Source organism: Pogona vitticeps, chromosome 1 (genome assembly GCF_051106095.1).
Source record: "Pogona vitticeps strain Pit_001003342236 chromosome 1, PviZW2.1, whole genome shotgun sequence".
NCBI classification, from domain to species: Eukaryota; Metazoa; Chordata; class Lepidosauria; order Squamata; family Agamidae; genus Pogona; species Pogona vitticeps.
This window is the reverse complement of record NC_135783.1, coordinates 57,458,012-57,477,553: the sequence shown is the minus strand read 5'-3', so window position 1 is coordinate 57,477,553 and position 19,542 is coordinate 57,458,012. Positions and strand designations below refer to the sequence as shown.

At 37.0% G+C, this 19,542-nt stretch overlaps 1 protein-coding gene across 2 annotated transcripts in view; it reads left to right on the top strand.

Moving 5' to 3' along the window:
• Positions 1-19,542, top strand: part of RYR2 (ryanodine receptor 2) — a 390,793-nt gene that overhangs the window by 266,007 nt on the left and 105,244 nt on the right. For both annotated transcript variants that reach the window (XM_078383124.1, XM_078383125.1), the window contains exons 48-61: positions 332-437; positions 1,801-1,921; positions 2,477-2,646; positions 4,191-4,411; positions 4,860-4,950; positions 5,421-5,561; positions 7,808-7,971; positions 8,470-8,548; positions 10,181-10,270; positions 13,761-13,898; positions 14,366-14,443; positions 15,363-15,438; positions 18,010-18,136; positions 18,854-18,969. In XM_078383124.1, coding sequence (XP_078239250.1) covers positions 332-437; positions 1,801-1,921; positions 2,477-2,646; positions 4,191-4,411; positions 4,860-4,950; positions 5,421-5,561; positions 7,808-7,971; positions 8,470-8,548; positions 10,181-10,270; positions 13,761-13,898; positions 14,366-14,443; positions 15,363-15,438; positions 18,010-18,136; positions 18,854-18,969 — 1,718 coding nt within the window. The remainder of the gene's footprint in view (positions 1-331; positions 438-1,800; positions 1,922-2,476; positions 2,647-4,190; positions 4,412-4,859; positions 4,951-5,420; positions 5,562-7,807; positions 7,972-8,469; positions 8,549-10,180; positions 10,271-13,760; positions 13,899-14,365; positions 14,444-15,362; positions 15,439-18,009; positions 18,137-18,853; positions 18,970-19,542) is intronic.

Sequence of the window (19,542 nt, the reverse complement as noted above, 5' to 3'; positions counted from 1 at the left end):
AAAACATATAAAGTAATATAAAATGTATGTGAAGCATGTTCGGGTCAAGGTGTTTCCAAGCCTTTCATATAGAATACCACTTTTCAGTGTAGAAATCTATGGAATCCAGAGCAAATGTGCTAGAGTCCACATAGGGAGCTGCCTTTTATTAATCTAGGTGAATTCTTTAGTACATTATAAACGCTAGCTATAATTGGCCTCCTCTGGTACATACAATATGAACTTTAGTATGTCAGAGATTGAACCTGATTTTGACAAATGATAAACTGTCCTAAGAAATTCCACTCTGAACCTGTATTTTTGTTCTTTTGGAAAAAAAATAAATTAACAGAAGTGAAGTCGAAGAAGAGGAGGATACTATTCATGTGGGAAATGCCATTATGACCTTTTATGCTGCTTTGATTGATCTTCTAGGACGCTGTGCTCCAGAAATGCATGTAGGTTCTGTTGTTCACTTGTATTTATTACCAATGCTAAAGTAATATCTGCTCTCTCCAAATGAATAATGTAAACCAGAGAACTTTTTATATATTTTTTTATTTATTCTACTGGATTCATGGAACAAGAGGGACATATCAACAGCCTTGGGATAACCCCAGCTTTTACAGGAGTACTGTCCTTCCTGAGGAGAATGAATGGGGAAGTTACCCCAATGAAGCCTTAATGAAGTGGAATGTTGGCTGGGAGGGAAATAACTCAGTGAAATAATAGAATGGAGTGCCTGAGAGAAGAAGAGGGTGGAAGAGGCATGTTGCTTTGATTGTATTCCTGCATTAAGCAGGGGGTTGGACTTGATAGCCTTGTAGGCCCCTTCCAACTTCACTTTTCTATGATTTCTTTGATACAGAGAATAATTCCATTAACTGAATAGATTCACATTAAGAAACTATTTTAACATGCCTACAGGAATGGAAGGGCAGGCTATCCATGGAAACCAAATGAGAAATCCAATATTTTAATGTGTCTGGAATTGGACACCAGTAAGTGCATTCAGACTTCCCAAAATGAAATCCTCCACACAAGGAGTCTGAGCCTTCTGATATCGATGACAGAGTTCTGACTGATGGTTGGAGAAAAAAGAGAGAGAATTGGGGAAAAGGATGCAATAGGATATTTCCATTTGTCCCCCTATGCTGCTGATATTTCTGACTCTGACTATCAGAAGTACTTGATATATCTTAGGATAACTTAAGTTTTAACTCTGCAAATTTAAGGCATGTTTAGCATAAATGAAATGAAACTGTTAACATCATTGCCTTTTACTCATGTGCAACATAAATGCCAACCTTGTGGAGTTCATCGTATGTGCCTTGCTGTTCCCCATGGTGCATTAGTCTTTCAGTTAGAAAATTGTACTGCATTATGTACCTGTACATTACATTCATGATAAGTGAATAACTAATATTATAGAACAACATTCCTTAATATGATGCTTTCCATATGGTTTGAATTATAACTTTCATGAGCCCCAAGTCGTGTGTTTGGCATTCTGAAGATTGTAGTTAAAAGCATCTGGATCATGCTGGAAATTGCAGCCCATGAATATTCTGTCTGCCTTCCTCCTCTTCTACCTTCTCCTCCTAAAGGAGGCTAGATGTCATCATGGCTATGCTAATTTTTTTAGGAGCTCTAAACTGCAATGTATTGCATCCAAATCAGCTTCTAAGGCTATATTATACGAATTATGTAAATATGAAACATATCAGTATGAATAAAGAATATGAATAATATGTTCACGTTATGATGATTGGATTTAGACAACAGTCAGATAAACAAATACTTTTATTACTCCTTTGTTAGCTAATCCATGCTGGCAAAGGAGAAGCTATTAGAATCAGATCTATTCTGCGGTCTTTGATTCCTCTGGAGGATTTGGTGGGCGTGATTAGCATTCCTTTCCACATGCCAACAATAGCAAAAGGTAAGAAAAGCTGAAGAAGACAATAGCCATTTTTGTTCATGACATTTAAAAGAATTTTAAGTAAGAGTTATTTAGAATATTTCTTTTCAGTGACAAGTGTGTGAAATTTTTTAAATGTTGATTAAATATAAGCCAGTATTCTTCCACAATGGGATGTTCCTGTCTGGAGTTCCATTTGAGACCTGGTGGGGTTTTCTTTTCTTTTTTTAAAATATAGAATGCCACTTAAACCCTCTTGGTTGTAGTATAGTAAGATACGACTCCCATAGAGTGATTATAATATAGTAAGCTGAACATTTCATTTCCAAAATTTTCTTATTATCTTCAGTAATAGAGATTCAGTTATATTTTGGGGCACTATGAAATTAGACTTGCAATTGGACTAGATGTCACCTGCCAAACATCCTTCATTCACTAAATAAAATGGGCTGCTTTCTAGATCGGTGTGATCTGGAGAATGTGCATTTACTCATTTTTTTTTCTTGGCAAGAAGTAGCACTGTGATGTAATTTGCATCTGTGGAGGAACTTTGTCATTGATTTTTCTTTCCTTTAGATGGTACTGTGGTGGAACCTAATATGTCAGAGGGGTTTTGCCCAGACCACAAGGCAGCCATGGTATTGTTCCTTGACAGGGTCTATGGAATTGAAGACCAAGACTTTCTTCTACATCTACTAGAAGTTGGCTTTCTGCCAGATCTTCGTGCTGCTGCTTCATTAGATACGGTAAAAAAACGACTTTCAACTGTTGGTTTCGCTCTTTGATTAAGATCTATACTAGGCATTTACTTTGATGTCTTTTTTAGGAGATAAAGGAGATGAGTTCATATTCAGAAGACTTTTCAGGTCATATGCAGGTCAAACCTTTGTCTGTTTAAAAGGCCATATCATATAGGTTTATCTGTTTGAGAGGAAATACCATATATGTTTGTCATGAGTATGAGGAAGGGAGAAGGAATATTGAAAAGATAAAGATTAATACTTGAACAAGTTGATATTATACTTAGAATCTGGATCTGGCAGTTTAGAGACCCATAGCAGATTTGGCCCATAGCTGTTGCTCAAGCAAAATATATTTTTTAAAGGGTATGTGTGACCAAATTCCGTATTTGATTTTCTTCCTATAACACAGTGCCCTGAAAAAACAGGCATAACAATGGGCTGCATCCAGAAAGTTATTTCATTGGTGTTGGCAGTCATTGAGCTGGACCCTGACAGAAAGAAAGAAAGAAAGAAATGTGATTTTCTCCAATTTGCGTGCTTTGCTAGATCCTTCAGTGCCTTTTCCTCCAGGGAGGCAGGGAGGATAGGATTTACTTTGGTTTGGGAAAAATACCCATGTTCATTTCCATATTAAAATGTGTAGTTTTAATAATTGATTATATAATTAACATATATACAAATGATTTTTAGAATACTTTGTGGAATCCAAATATATATTTTATGGGAACATCATTATTTCTAGTACATTACCCATTTTAGATACTTTACTATTATTAGTGGAGTATTTTTTAGTCTAACTTCCAGGCAGAAAAGGCTGATGATGGGAAAGCAAAATAGAAGGCTCAGTTAGACAAATCCAAGGATGCTCTCTGGCCTTGAGAGAAAGAAACCATGCAGTGCCAGAGTCCAGCTTACCAAATCCCTGGTAATGCCTCTTGCCATTATCTGAAATAGAATCAAAGGCACCCCCTTAAGAATATGGTGAGATATAATTTTTTTTGGTAAAAAAAAAGACAAAAAGGAAAAGAAAGAATCTACGTAACTCCCAAGTGGCTAGAGTGTCCAATGAAAATAGCATTATTGACCATTGAGGCATCTGAGAGGGAGTCTGTAGATTTACAAAAGTATCTTCTGAAATTAAAAAAAAAAAAACAATTTAAAATTGGCTCTGCGTGTCCAGTGCCAATCTGGGTATGTGTCTGGTGAGTTTAAGGGTAGAAGAGGTAAGAAACAATCAGGCCAATTGTATTGTAAGCAAACCAGTATATTGTGCAGAATAGCATGTGCGTTTCCCATGGAATGCAATAAAAAGCAAATTCAGAAATAATGAAACCAATGTGATTTAAAGAAACGATTAATGAGAAAAACAAGCTTTAGATAGCGAAATAAATATAATACAAAAATACTGCATGTATATATTATGCCCCTTCATTCCTGTGAAAAAACTCTCATGCCCTGTTTGAAAGCACATATAACATAATGTAGTCATGTTACTATGTCTGCACCAAAACCTGCATATCTGAATAGCTTTTCAATTTATTTTGTAGGTTGCTCTGAGTGCTACAGATATGGCCCTGGCTCTCAATCGGTACCTCTGTACTGCTGTTTTGCCTTTATTAACTAGATGTGCTCCTCTTTTCGCTGGCACAGAACATCATGCCTCCCTTATAGATTCCTTGCTACATACTGTATACCGGCTCTCCAAGGGCTGCTCTCTTACAAAAGCTCAGCGGGACTCTATTGAAGAGTGCTTACTCTCCATTTGTGGGTAAGGGCATACACTCAAATTGGAAAATGGGTCATTAGAGCAAAAAAGAACCAGTGATGATGTCACATACATATATAGTAGTAACATTACTGGTGATTATTGTAGTAATAAAGAATACCTGTATATTACCTCTCTGTGAATATATTCAAAATATTTTGAAATTATAATTAAGAACATTAGAATGGCGTATGGGTACCTTCTTGGGAGTAAGCTCCACTGAACTGACTGAACATGGATAGGAGTATGGATAAGAGTCAAATGGATTCTGTGGGTTCCTTAATATTGTAGGCAGTAAAAAAATGGGAAAAGCAACGATCAGCAGAACCATCCATAGGCAACATTATTTGCTGTATGTATTGGTTTCAGAATGTGCAGTTTTTACATTTGTGTGAGTATAATTAAAGACATATAAACCTGTTCATATTCAAACTTTTCTTTTGAATTATAGTCAGCTGAGGCCTTCAATGATGCAACATTTGTTACGAAGATTAGTTTTTGACATTCCTTTACTAAATGAACATGCAAAGATGCCTCTTAAGGTGAGTGTGGTCTTCAATCTTCCCTTACAGAATATACTGCTGATGCCACTTGCCTCCAAAAGTATAAGGGTGCAGCAAGATGTGTCGTGGTAACAATGAATTTTTAATTTTTTATTTATTAGACTATTGCTGCCAAATTTGTATATATACATGAGGTTTATTTTTTAAGATATTGTTTATGATTTATGTTTATGTTACTTTTGATGTAAATTGCCCAGCACTAACCAGCACAGTATACAAGCAGAATAAATAAATAAATAAATAAAATATGCAGGTCAGCAAAATATCTACCAGTGCCAACGTGAGTGCCTTTTGGGGATCACATAATGCAACCAGATTTTGGCCTTAAATCATTAAACAATCTATAGCAATCTATTGTTGCAGGCTAACACATCGGTGCCTCAAAGTGATGACGACCATTTTTCCACAATGTTTGCAGTATTTTCTCAAAAACTAATATTTTTCCCCAGTTGTTAACAAATCATTATGAAAGATGTTGGAAATACTACTGTCTACCAGGAGGATGGGGCAATTTTGGTGCTGCTTCTGAAGAGGAACTTCATTTATCCAGAAAGCTGTTCTGGGGTATTTTTGATGCTTTATCTCAAAAGGTAACCCCCTTTAATTGATTTCTCTATTGATATTTTTTATCATTTTACTTGCAGCATTTATATGACATCACATAAAAAGGAAAGAAATGTTTAAAAAATAGGTAATAATTTAAAAAAACGTTTGAAATAGAAAATCCTACTTTCAAAAGGGAAATAGATTATGGCAGTGAAACAAAAGCCAGTAATTATGCACATCCTAGATAGGCTGCAAGTAAAGGTGTGCAGATTTGTTTTTTTGGATTATAACTCCTAGATTCTTAGAATTCTGAATATTGCAGGGCAAGTATGATTCCAGCATGGTTAAGTGGTGAGTGAGGCAGTAGGCTTCCAGCCTCATACCAAACAGGAAGACATGATGTTCTCCCTACAACTATCCCCCCACATATACAATAAGTGCAACAGAGGCATTCAGTAATTGGAACTTTCCATATTACAGTGTTTAATTTTATCAATTTCTATATAACATATTTGCATAACATTTCTGTTTTTATATTTTCATGTATACTGTATTTAATATACCGTATTTTTCGCTCCATAAGACACACCTTTCCATAAGACGCACCAATTTTTTAGGAGAAGAAAAGAGGAAAATATAATCTGTTTTCTTCGCTCCATAAGACGCACAGACTTTCCACCCCCCTGTTTTGTGGGGAAAAAGTGTGTCTTATGGTGCGAAAAATACGGTATCTGATTTTCTTCTGACACATCTAGTTGATTCTGCCTCAGTTTTTCATTTACATCCAACTATATTGCATGTTTACTTGTTGGAACAGAGCTTACAGAGAAAAGGATTACCCCTGCATGTTTGCTGGGATCCCAGTAATTACAGTGGTGCCTCACATAGCGATCGCTCCATATAGCGACGAAATTGCTTTGCGATGGACTTTTTGCCATTGCAAAAGCAATCGCTTTGCGATGGTCCCTATGGGGGGAATTTGCTTTGCGATGATCGCAGGGAAGGGATCATCGCAAAGCCCCCATTTTCGGCCAGCTGATCGGCATTTTCAAAATGGCCACCGGATAAACAAAATGGCCGCCCACTGTTTTCAGGCACGAATACCTCGCTTTAGAGGCACCAAAAATGGTGGCGCTATGGAGGATCTTCACTTAAAGGTGAGTTTTTAGCCCATAGGAACGCATTAATCGCGTTTTAATGCGTTTGTATGGGCTTTTAATTTCCGCTTAGCGATGTTATCGCTTAGCAGCGATTTTTTCTGCATGGATTAACATCGCTAAGCGAGGCACCACTGTATTAGCAACAATCTACCTACCTACCTAATCTGACGCTGTTTAGATTTTTTTAAAATATGTGTGTTTTGTCCATAAGGAGCCTAAATTGTTCTCTGTGGCACGTTCTTCCTGGTATAATGAAAGAAGTGATGGTCCTATTGAATGTCGTAATCACAATAGATCACATTGCCAAATAATGAAGGATTTATACTTTTCCCGCCCAACTGGAAATAACGAGACAAGACACAGTAATATAGATTAAAACTAGGGCTACATCTTATTAACTATTCAACTTTTAACTACCCCTTTTTACAGGAGGGGCATCTATAGTGCTAACAGGTCTGGAACCCTTGTCATTCTTGACCAACCTGTCCAGACCTTTGCCCCTGAGAGTTCCTACCCTAAGAGGGTGCTATTGAACCCTCTCGGCCATCCACCCAGGATACCCGTGGCCACCCTCTATCCGAGTCTCTAGACTCCAAGTGCCCAGTGTTCCCTGGTGTCTCCCTGTTTTCTCTCCCCTCAGCCAAACCTCTGTAAATGCAATTCTGAGAGGAGGGATCCCTTGCACCCTCTGGGTGCCCACCCTGGAACTCACCTGAACCTACCCTGTTTAGCACTACCCACTGTTGTGACTGTGTTGCCAGTGACCTGTTTAGCTCCCATGGGATCCCTGGGAATAAGCATGGAATGGGCAAAAAAACTACCTGCAACCTAGAGCCAGTTTGGTGCAGATCAAAAATTCCCATCTGGCAACCAGCCACTCTCATTCCTAACCCGGGTAAGAGGGCAGTTCCCTCATTAGGCAGGGAAGAAGACTGAGCAGGCCCCTAGGCCCATTTTAAAAGCTCGCATTGAACCCGACTTGCCTGCCACTCTTCGAGTGGGTGGGCAAAGAGTCCCTGCCCAGGCAGCTCTGTGCTTTTGCGAAGTGCCGTTTGCAGCAGAAGCTGAAGCTGCCTCAATGGTTTACTAGAGGTTTTTGTCTCTGTGTGTGTTCTATTTTGATTCTGCAGAAATACGAACAGGAATTATTCAAACTAGCTTTGCCCTGCCTGAGTGCAGTGGCAGGTGCTTTGCCTCCTGACTACATGGAATCAAACTATGTTGGTGTGATGGAGAAACAAGCTTCCATGGATTCAGATGGGAACTTTAATCCACAGCCTGTTGATACATCAAAGTAAGAGTTTTTACTACGGCATATTTTATTTTTATGATACATGTTGTATTGCTGAGAACCCTGTAGCTCGCTGTGGGGAATGTGCATGACAAAATCACTTGGATCCGCTCTGACTTGGATGCTGTAATTGATACGGGTCATATGGATGTTACTATGGGCCTTGCTTGCCCATGATGTAGATAAGACTCATGGAGAGGGACTCCACCTGCTGGAGTCTTGCCCTTCCTGGCTTATAAAAGCTTCCAGAGAGGGGCTGGCCAAGTGAGTAGGGTAGTCTCCCAGCAGGCCTAAAGGAGACAGTAGTAAGACCATTGTTGAAAAAAAATATTTCTTGGATCCCATGGTATTGGATAACTAATGACCAGTCTCTAATATCCCATTTTTGGGCATAGTGGGTTGTAGCTTCTCAGCTCCAGAGGTTCCTGGATGGGACTGATTATTTAGATCCATTTCAGTCTTACTTCTTACTGACATTTGTCTTCTTTCTTTTTTACTTAGCATTACAATTCCTGAAAAGTTAGAGTACTTTATTAACAAATATGCTGAACATACCCATGATAAATGGTGCATGGAAAAGGTAATGTGTATGTTTGTGTGCATGCATAGGTGCATACCTCCCTCTCTCTTTGTGTTTGCGTATATAAATCGATCAAAGTGTATTTGAAATATTAGAAATCTACTTGGCAAATAGATCAGATGTGTTTTTCATTCACTATGTATCATGGAATCTTGCTTATGGTGCATTATTACAGTCATTTCATGTCTTTATTAAACTTTTTAAAAATGCATTTGTTTTTCCTCACTTTTAACAAATGACTAGTCCTTCGTACATCCACACCTGTCTAGTTAGTTAACATATGCATTGTATGCATACATGTATATGTTAACATATGCATTGACATATATGGATGGTTGCATTTGCATGATTGTCTTCTGCAATATGATTTTTCAGATGCAGAAAAAAGGAAATACTTAATTTGAATGTAGGGGGCACATACTATTAGCAATCAAGGTATACTTGAAGTGCTTCTATACCATGTGTGCACTGCTTAATATATGTTCTGTTTTATTCACTGTAATATCCTGAAAATCCTCTATCGTAGAAAAACAAACTTCATGAGGAAAATGTAGTTAGGAATATACAGCTTAATTATCTCAGTTAAAACATACTTTTAGGTAACAGTTTCAAATATGATTTGCAATAGAATATTGCAGCGTGGCATTTGTGGTGACATCTTCCATTGCTCCCTTTTATTTTCAGTTCTGATACTCCAAGAGCCAGTTAACATTCTGTGTTTACCAAGCATGAGTTCTAATTAGGCTTTTTGGAGAACTTCCCTCCTCTCAGGTTTTCCCCCTCTAAAGATTTTTGTATTTCTGTAAACTTTGGGGTTCCTCCAAATCTAAAGAAACCTCTGTCTTCTGCAGGGATGGTGCCATGGTGAATTACAGATGGAAATTCCTCATTCTCAATGATTTGTTCTTTCTTTATATAATGAAACACCTCATCTAGGAATTGTAAAACCCCTCAAGATTCCTTATGTCTACCTAAGAGTGATAAAAAAGCCCCCCTCCCACCCAAAATTTGGATGTTTCTAGAGTTCTTTTGTTTAAGAAGCAAAGCATAAACACAAACATGGAAAGCACAGTAAAACTGGCTATTTGTTAAGAAAAATACAAACAATACAAAAACAATTAACCCAGATCAGAGCAATTTACACCATTTACCCAGTTGTGTGAATATCACAAATGTTTTGCAAAAAGTACGAAATTTGGCACAAACATGTATAATATTTGCACATGACATCATTCTCAGCAGTACTAATTTCTTGCAATCCTCATGGGTGAGGAGTTGAATGTTTCAGCTTCTTGTTCTTACATGCAAGAAAGAGAAAAGCAAGGATTTATATCTCCAAGGTGACTGCATAATGATAAGAGAATATATTTGCTATTAGTATATCACAGTTGCTATATAAAAAAGTCATAGTCACAGTATCTAAAATTTACACAAGTTACTTCATGAGTAACTATAATATAAGATTTTATTAAAACATTGAAAACAGAGTATTCAAGACACACATCATGGTACATCTAATTCTCTTGGAAGAATGGGTATGTAATACTGATAGCATGCAAAAAAGCACCCAAACCATAAATGAAATCAAGATTCCTGATCAATTTATCCCTCCTTTTCTTTAACTTTTATCAGTTTGCAAATGGGTGGATATATGGTGAAACATACTCAGAATCTTCCAAAGTGCAGCCATTAATGAAACAATATAAACTATTATCAGAAAAGGTAAGCAGTTCATGTCAAATGTTTTGTTTTCTATTAATTGTTTTCTTTTGTTACATAAAGAAAATCAGCTTTACACATAGGGAGAACACTACACTTTTTCTCCTTATGTAAGAACATGTTCTCGAATGGGAAGGATGAAATTATAATCTCTTCCTGGAAAGTGAGAATTTTTCACCAATTCACAAGCCTGTCTTCCAGACTGAGACAGAGTTTGTGAGAAGATTTTAGGAACTCAAGGAAAGAGAGAGAGAGAGAGAGAAGTTACCTCAAAAAAGAAAGAAAATGGAAAAGAAGGAAAAGAAAGGAAGTAGAAAAAAGTTGTGCCTAGTCCTTTTTTTTTTTTGCCTTTCCCTCTGCCTCATCCCCAGTTGTCTCAGCAGATCCAAGTAGGCCAGGTTGCCTCTTCTGTTCATGTCCAGCAAACCTCGCCAGGAATGAAGGGCCAAGAAGATTGTGGCCTAGGGGCTACCTTCAGACACTTTGTTGTTATGAATAAGGATACCTTGTAAGGGAGGCTGTGCAGTGTGGGAATAGCTGAGAGAGCCCTGAATCCATCATGGTCCAGCTTCCACCCTGTCACCTGCACAATGACTAACCTGCTGACTGTGACCCTCTTCCTCTATTCTGTACACATCAGAGAAGGGAACAAGGCGATGAAACTATCAGGCACTCAATCTTCTTTAACCCTGTTTGTGCAGTGGGAGAAGGAAAAGAATAAAGTTCTGCCTCCTGTATTTGCTTAATGGTTTGAAGTCGTACATTTCCCCAAAACTAGGAGTGCATTTATATATGTACTTCAGTCATCCCTTGATCTAATGTCAAGAACTCGAGCAACTACAATTTGCTACTTCAGTTTTATTCAAGAAGACACATATTTTCCATACAACACAAAGGAGTCATGCTGGATGTTTGTAAAGACAGCATTTACATTTTGGAGGAAAGAATCATTGTGTTGGTGTAACTTCTAAGAGGTTTAGATCAATCCACTTTCACCTTTGATCAACCTCCTGGGAATGGCGACAATTCTTTTCTTGGGCTTGTCTGTAACTCAGTATCAGAAACCTTTCTTTTCTTCTATGATCAAAGATATCTCTAAGCCAAATCCACATTTACAAATTTTTTCAGAGTGTCCCTATTTTGGTGGAAGAAGACATTAGCTTCTTTCTGTCCTTAGGGGCAGGAATGGCATGCAGGAGATATATACTACTCCTTCAGGTGGGCTATACAGAATCCCTTCAAAGGTATTGGCGATTTCAGTCACCTACAATCTCCCTCCTTGGGGAAAAAGGGACCCCCTTTAGCTACTTTTTAACTTTTGTTGAGGAGGAAGCAACTTTGAAGGATTCCATGGGTAAATTCAATACTTTTAAGGTTTTTGAGCAACGTAAGATGCACATGAAGTGAAGAATACTTGCAAAATCTTCATCCACGTTAGTTTAGCTGTCTTGAATTGCTGAGAAAATAGAAACCCTTACACAATTCCCTGCACTTCCAGGGATTGCAGGGAATGCTTGTCAAATTTGCAGATGATACAAAATTGGTGGAATAGCTAATACCCTAGAAAACAAACAGAATTCAGAATGACCTTGATAGAATGGAGCAGTGGGCCAAAAGCAACAGAATGAAATTCAACAGTGGAACCAGTTACCTCGGGAGTTGGTGAGTGCTCCAACACTGGAGGCATTCAAGTATAACTTAGATAATCACTTGGCAAGATATGCTTTGATTGTATTCCTGCATTAAGCAGGGGGTTGGACTTGAGGGTCTTGTAGGCCCCTTCCAACTTCATTTTTCTATGATTCTTTGAATTCATACCTCCAGACAAAAGTCAGACAAGGAACTTTATTTTCTCCTTGAAATCCCTGTAACTTGCACAAAATATACCTGCAAAAAACTAATGTCCTTTTCCCTCAAGATGGAAAGCATACTTGCACAGAAAGACTGACTGTTAACCACCACCCCCAATAGTTTATTTGAATTTTAAATGCCCATTTAGAAAAAGTAATAATTGGCCATGTTTATGCAAATTGTGTAATTTGTGCAAATGATGCAATTTTCTACAATAGGTGGGCTATTGTTAGAAAACAATATTGTCACCATGACAATAGCATTGGGAGTATCTGTAGATTCTTCACCATCTTAATTGGTAAGGAGCAACCCATAATCCCTTCTTGCAAAGTCAAAGACAATGTTTTGTGCTCCTTATCAATGTCTGTATTTTGGCTATGGGAGATGTCGGTCTGCATCAAGACTTGGGATATGCTGGTTATCATGTAGGATTGAGCCTCTCCCAGTGTGTTGATTTTGAATATCTCAAAGGAAAATGCAATCCTTCATTTCATTTCATTTCTCTTCCACCTTTTTCCCACAGCAGGGACCCATTTTGGTTTATAATTTTTGTAAAAAAAAGAAAACAGAAAAACAAAAGCAACACATAATTTCTCCCTAAAATGTGAGACAAAGATGGCCTTTCTTATGAAGGAGGTTATTATGACAGGTTATTTTTTTCCAGTCCCTCTGAAAGTGGGGACCACACAAATCAAAAGAGGGTGTGAACCTTGGAAAGAACCCACATAGGGCCTTGTCTTCAATGCAACAGTGGGGGTTTCCTGGAAGTCCTGTTCCTTTTATTCTACTTACAAGGCCAGGATTTCTTGCTATTCGTTTACTGGAAATGATATTTCACTTAGAATACTAACCTATCCATGAAAGCGACAGAAGTTAATTTCAATAAGCATTTCCTTTCCCTGTAAACTAAATGGCAGTGTCTGAAAGTAATTAAGTCCCACAATTCTTCACCTCTATTCAGGTTCACTTTCTCTCTTCAAAGTTCAGAAACATTGATGAACACAGGTATACACCTGGGTCTTTAAAGACCAATGTAACTTTTTACTTATTTGCTTTCCTCATCTTGATCTTCGTTGATATTTTTAGTTTAATTCATAGATTTATTCTTTTCCTCATCATTCCTTGTTTAATTATCTGCTGAGTTTATCACAATGGCTAGTTGAATGTTAATCTGACAATCATTGGCTTTGTATTGACAGTCAAAAAGTGTGACTGTTCCATGGATAGAATGCTCTACAGCTGCTCCATTAATCTCTGATTTGGAGTTGTGGAAGTCAGAGATCACCCAATGGAAAGTAGCATGACTTATGAGTGCACAAGGGGACAGTAAATACCCACTTGTGCAGTTGGCATAAAACAACAACCAAATACTCAGTAATCTGTTGCATGCAGTGAAAAACAAAAAAGCATTTGGGCCACTATTTCATAACTTGAGGTTATTGGTGCAAATTTTCAGTTATTATGTAGTTAACCATAAACACATCCTCTCACCTATTTTTAATGTCAGTGGCATTGAATGTAGTAAAACATGCTTTAAAATAGGTGTGCACTGAATCAAGCTAGAGCTCTACATTTGGAGATTTGCCTTTCCAACATACATGCTCGCTGACTAATAGAATGATTCTCTGTGTGCTTTTCCTAGGAAAAGGAAATCTACAGATGGCCAATCAAAGAGTCTCTAAAAACCATGCTTGCTTGGGGATGGCGAGTTGAAAGAACAAGGGAAGGAGATACCATGGCTCTTTATAATAGGCCACGTCGGATATCACAGACAAGTCAGGTACATTCCATGTAAAGCCGCTACTGATTCTTATGGTTGTACTCAGTAACCTCATTCAAAGTAGACTGGTTATTTATTCAAGATAAAGGGCCTGTTTGGGGCCCAGAGGATCTGGCATGTCTTCATCATGAGTGTTGGTTTGTACTTACATGTTCATCTTCCATGTAGAAGATGACTCTATCTTTATTTTGGAGTATGTTATGTTAAGGATCAGTATCTTTTATCTTGTGATGCTAACTTATTTATCCTTCAATTCTTATGTACTGTCAGTTATTTATTTAAGTGAATGGAAAATTAGCATAGTGGACTTCAAGATGTGCAGAAAATAAATAAATTGTCAATTACTCACTCTTTCCTGATACATTTTTAAATAACTTCTTATCTTTTATAAATTGTCGTTATATGTCTTGTACCTAATCATTCCAAAAGTTCATTTTTCTTTTTTACACCTATTAATATTTTTCCAGGTTTCTGTAGACACTGCCCATGGCTATAATCCCCGCGCAATTGACATGAGTAATGTTACTCTCTCCAGAGAACTGCATGTAAGTTTTAGAATACTTTTGTTGCTATATTCTGTGTTCGTTGTGCACTGTTGTTGTTTTCTGTTTATAATGCAAATCTACTCTTTGTCCTCTGGTAGCTGTCATTCTGAGATTCTGATATTTATTATAAAGCGTATGTTTCAGGTTCCCACTTTTGATGTTTTGTTTCACTGTGCAAGAATTTCACAAAGATTTTATTTTCAAGGATTATCAAAGGAAGACACAAGGTTCAGGCAACTGGCTGGAAGCAAGTCCTAAACCCTCTCTTTGTTTTTTCTTACAATATGGATGATATGATATGGATGACAAAAGAGTCTCACACTCTCTGAGTATCCTTGCCTGCCATAATAAGCAGAGTCAACTATGTGTATTTAGGGTTGGTTTGTTAGAATTTCCAAATTTTATTTTAACACTCTTGACACTCATTTGCAATTTTCAGCACAAAAGCTTGGATCCTCAACCCAGTCTGACTTCTGCCTGTAGAAACATCCCATAAGCAGAATTCTGCTTGTGCTGTCTCTAGATCCAAGCTAATAGCTAACAAGCTGTCAATCTGTCTATATATCTATAGGTCTGTCTTTGTTTTATATACACTACTGCCTTCCTCCCCAAATGGATTCAAGGCTACTGAAGACAAAACACAATAAAACAAGAAGAATTAATACCTTTAACAAGTACAAATATGAAAGATTAAAAATTAGACCAATATGTAATATTTGAGATCATGCCTTGAAGTTTAGATTTGTAAATTTCTACACTGCTGATTATTTTGAAAGAAATTTTGAAATGTCTCTTTATTTAATGTTTGTTTTTGTTAGTACAGCTTTGTAATAATATAGTAATATATTTCAAAAATACAAATTAATGTTACGCTACACATGATAACACCCCCCCCCCAAATGTTATTTCTTTTCGTCAGGCTATGGCTGAGATGATGGCTGAAAACTATCACAACATATGGGCAAAGAAAAAGAAAATGGAACTTGAAGCAAAAGGTGAATGTTTTAAACAAATAATAAATATTTGCTAGTAGTGCATAATGAATGAGTAACCTAACAGTAGTCACTGCCAACGAATGTCAGGATCAAAATAATTATGATTCAGAATACTGGGGGTATTTAGAGCAAGGTTCATGTGCATATGTATTTCATGACTATTTAAATATATTTTGAAGACTATTAATATTTTTAACCTGAATAGTACTTAACAACAAGACCTACTTTTATGTTTTGCAGCTATGTGGCATGCAGCATATATTAACATCACTGGGCAGATAATACGAACATAGGACCAAGTAGTTTAAACATAAGCAATGTATTAATTTATGAGAGATTTAGAATCATTTTAGTGATATTCAGTGCTGATCCTTCAGCCCCTTGAAATTTTTGCCAATTAAAACTTCCTTTAAAAAACCCTTCAAAACATCTTGTTATTCTTGTAATATATCCTGCAAGCCATTCACCGATTATATTTGACCTATGAGCAGTCTTTTTTAAATGTATGCAATAGTCCATATTTTACTGGAGATCTTTGTAATGCTGCTGACTGGGCTAGACTGAATGCCATAAAGACTGCATGCACCAGTACCTTTTTTGGCTTTGTTTCTGTCTGGTTGACACTATTGCTGGAATAGTTCCACATTCAACAGCTATAATGGGCTATAATCAGTTGACAGTTACCATTATCATTGATTTGTTACTTCTTAAAAAGCAAAATGAAGCAAATACCCACCCTTATAATCTATTGATAGGGACCCAAGTTCTTTCTGTTTACCAAATCACGATGAAGCCAAATGTGTCATTTAAAACATACCAACAGAACAGCCATGCATGTGCCAACTTCTTTACCAAACATTTTAAAACTTATCATGTCTTATATATAGTTTCTAAAATGCTATTTTCCATGATATATCAATTTATAATAGACTAATCATATCGACTGGAAATCTATTGATGATTCATGCGTGCAAAAGTGAAATTACCTAAGTTGCAGTGGTGTATTGCTGCCATTACATTCCTGCTTGTGTGCCTGTTGTGTGACTAGGGACACAAGTTGTGCAACCATCTCCTTGTTAATTAGTGGCAATGTGTTGTTGCCATTTATGCAGTTTCACTTGTACTCATATAAATTGCCGAAATGCCACATAATATAAATTTTGAAAGTGGCCACTTGCTGTGTTTTATGCCTTTTGTTACTGAAAAAGGAAATGACTCAAGGGATAGCCATGTTAGTCTATACTGTAGAAGGAAAAAACAAAGTGTCTTCTGCTATCTTAAATATTTACAAACTAATAAAGGCATAAGATTTTGTAGTCTGTAGTCCACTTCAATGAATTTTGTGCCATAATCAATTTGTAGCCTTTGAGGAGCATCACAATTTCATTTTCTAAACACAGTTAAAAGTATGTGTCTTAACTGATAAAGCGCTCTTTAATATTCATGCAAAATAATTAATTAATTCCTAACTACAGCCTAAAGTATAGAACTGTGAGGAATTTAACTGATCTTTAGGTTAAATGACAGCCTAATAGCTACTGCTTCTCAGTTTGACAAAACGTCCTCCTAGCAGTGAGTATGAAAACAGAAAACAGAAATATCAAAATGCAGGGTGAAGTCCCAGAAGGTAGAATTAAACATTGTCTGTTTTAGCAGTGAGGGGGTGGTGGTAGTGCACTGCGAAGTATGTTGAGAAGGGTAAAATTCAAACAGGTATTTTTTTTCCCTTTAGATGCTATGGAAAAGGTTATGGTAAATAGACTGCTGGTATTGTTTTTAACATAAGAGTAGCAGGCCTTCATAGTTATGAACCTCATAGGTACTGAATATTAATTCTTACTGGCATTTGGTTCTAGCCTTTAAACAATTGGTCAGAAATACAGGTCATGTCCAGAGCTGCCCTGGCTGTGAGTGTGAGTGAGGCAGTGGCAAATTTGTTGTTTCCCTAACCTGATTCTATGTGCCTTTCTGGATTAGATCATCTCCTAAATACCTGGCTCGGAAATCAGCATGGTACAGGAGGTTGCCCTACTCACTGCTTCCATGAGACATGACCCTTAGAGGAAGAAACCTGGAAAGCTATCATACCCTCCTCCTCTTTCTTCTTGGGCATCCTGCCTCTCTTTCTGTTTTTCAGATGGCGGCATGGTTGCCGTTGGCCTTTTGCTTCCCTGATGAGGCATAGTTGGCAGCTGATTTGGTGTTTTCTTTATTTTGGTGTGTGTGTGTGTGTGTGTGTGTGTGTGTGTGTGTGTGAGAGAGAGAGAGAGAGAGAGAGAGAGAGAGAGATGTTTCTCCATATCTTTTCTGGCCCTCTCCCTCCCAGAGTGGAGAGGCTGCATCTATAAATATTCCACCTTTATTCAACAGACTTTTCAGTGGGAGTTTAAAAATCTGGATTATTTTTGGTGCCGTATGATTCCTGTCTGTGATGGCTTGTGTCCTGGGCAGAGGGTACTCCCCCCAAATTTGTAAAGAGGAAACCCTCCCTCCACCCCAGTTGGTCATTATTTGCATGATATCCCATGTGATATCTTCTCAGCCTTAACTCGTTTTCTTCATTTATAATAGTGGGAGGCGGAAACCATCCTTTACTTGTCCCCTATGATACACTGACAGCTAAAGAGAAGGCCAAGGACAGAGAAAAAGCCCAAGATATTCTGAAGTTCCTACAGATCAATGGATATGTGGTTTCCAGGTAAACTGTAATCCTGTACTGTAGTGTTTTTGCAAGGCTATATTACATATTCAAGTTTTTTTAAAGCATAGTCAAACCAAATCCAATTTTGCTCTCAGCTGAAAATATATAAATGATGTAATAAATCTGAGATAATTCTGGGTGTTTTTAAAATGTCTTTCTTTTGCTGATCCTTTCTTAAGCTATAGCTTTTGTTCACAGAGGCTAAAACTGTGTCCTAATTTTATTACCAGTTTATACTTGCGTAAGGAAAATTGTGCAAGTGTTCATTGGCAAATTATATCTCTTTAACTGGTGCTGTTGGTGTTCCATAATGTGAATGGAATCAACTTACACAATTTCCCTAATGCAAGTAGGAATTTGCTGCTAGGAATTTGGCTATCATTATTTGTGTTAATACAATTTTATTTTTCTTGGCTTAGCTGTGATATTTTTAGAGTTATAATCAATAGATAATATATTGTTCAACAAAAATAAATAAGGTTAGTGCAGATGTTCTAACATTCATCCAAATGTATTATGAAACAACAGCCAAAATACACACACACACAAATGGCACAAACTTGCTGAATTCATGTTTCCCAAGCCTAAACAGGTATCAGGATACTATTTGCTGTCAAAATCAGCATACTTCTAGAATCTGTGATAATCTGGACATTTATATGAGATCTACTTATTAATTTTTTTCCTCAGTTACTTTTAATTTTTTCCCCCCAGAGGTCTAAAGGATCTAGAGTTAGACACACCTTCCATTGAAAAACGATTTGCTTACAGTTTTCTTCAACAGTTGATAAGATATGTAGATGAAGCCCATCAGTATATTTTGGAGTTTGGTAAGCAGTATGTAAATAACTATTTTATATTATCGGTTATGGTCTTGTGTGTTTATATAGATTGCCAGAAATCAATGGGCTTAGAAAATGTTCTACTAAGCCCAGTTCTTTTGGTTTTCTTTTAACATTAGCAGTTAGACCACCTTATTTTCATAGATGCTAAATTATGAGTGGAATAAAAAAATTCCAGCTTTTACAATTTGGTCTTCAAATGAGCTCTGAAAGCTAATGAAATCCACTCTGCACTTTGTAATCAAAATCAGCTGCAGAGACAAAACAAAAAACAAAATGCCTTATATTATTACTACTTCCTGGTTGTAATGCGAGTAGTAGGGAATTGAAACTTGAGATAATTAATTCATGTAGAAGTAATTATGAATACATTTGAAAAATTGAAGAAATTGAATATATGTTTGTTTGTATCTTTCTAGAAAAAATGTGTTTATTTCATTATCTCAGACCTGATGAAGTTTACATGTTTCCAAGCATTGAGTAATTTTATTGTCAATGATTTGAATGACATTCATAAGGAATTAGCCATGTTAAATAGTCTCAGGGTTCCTGACAGAGATT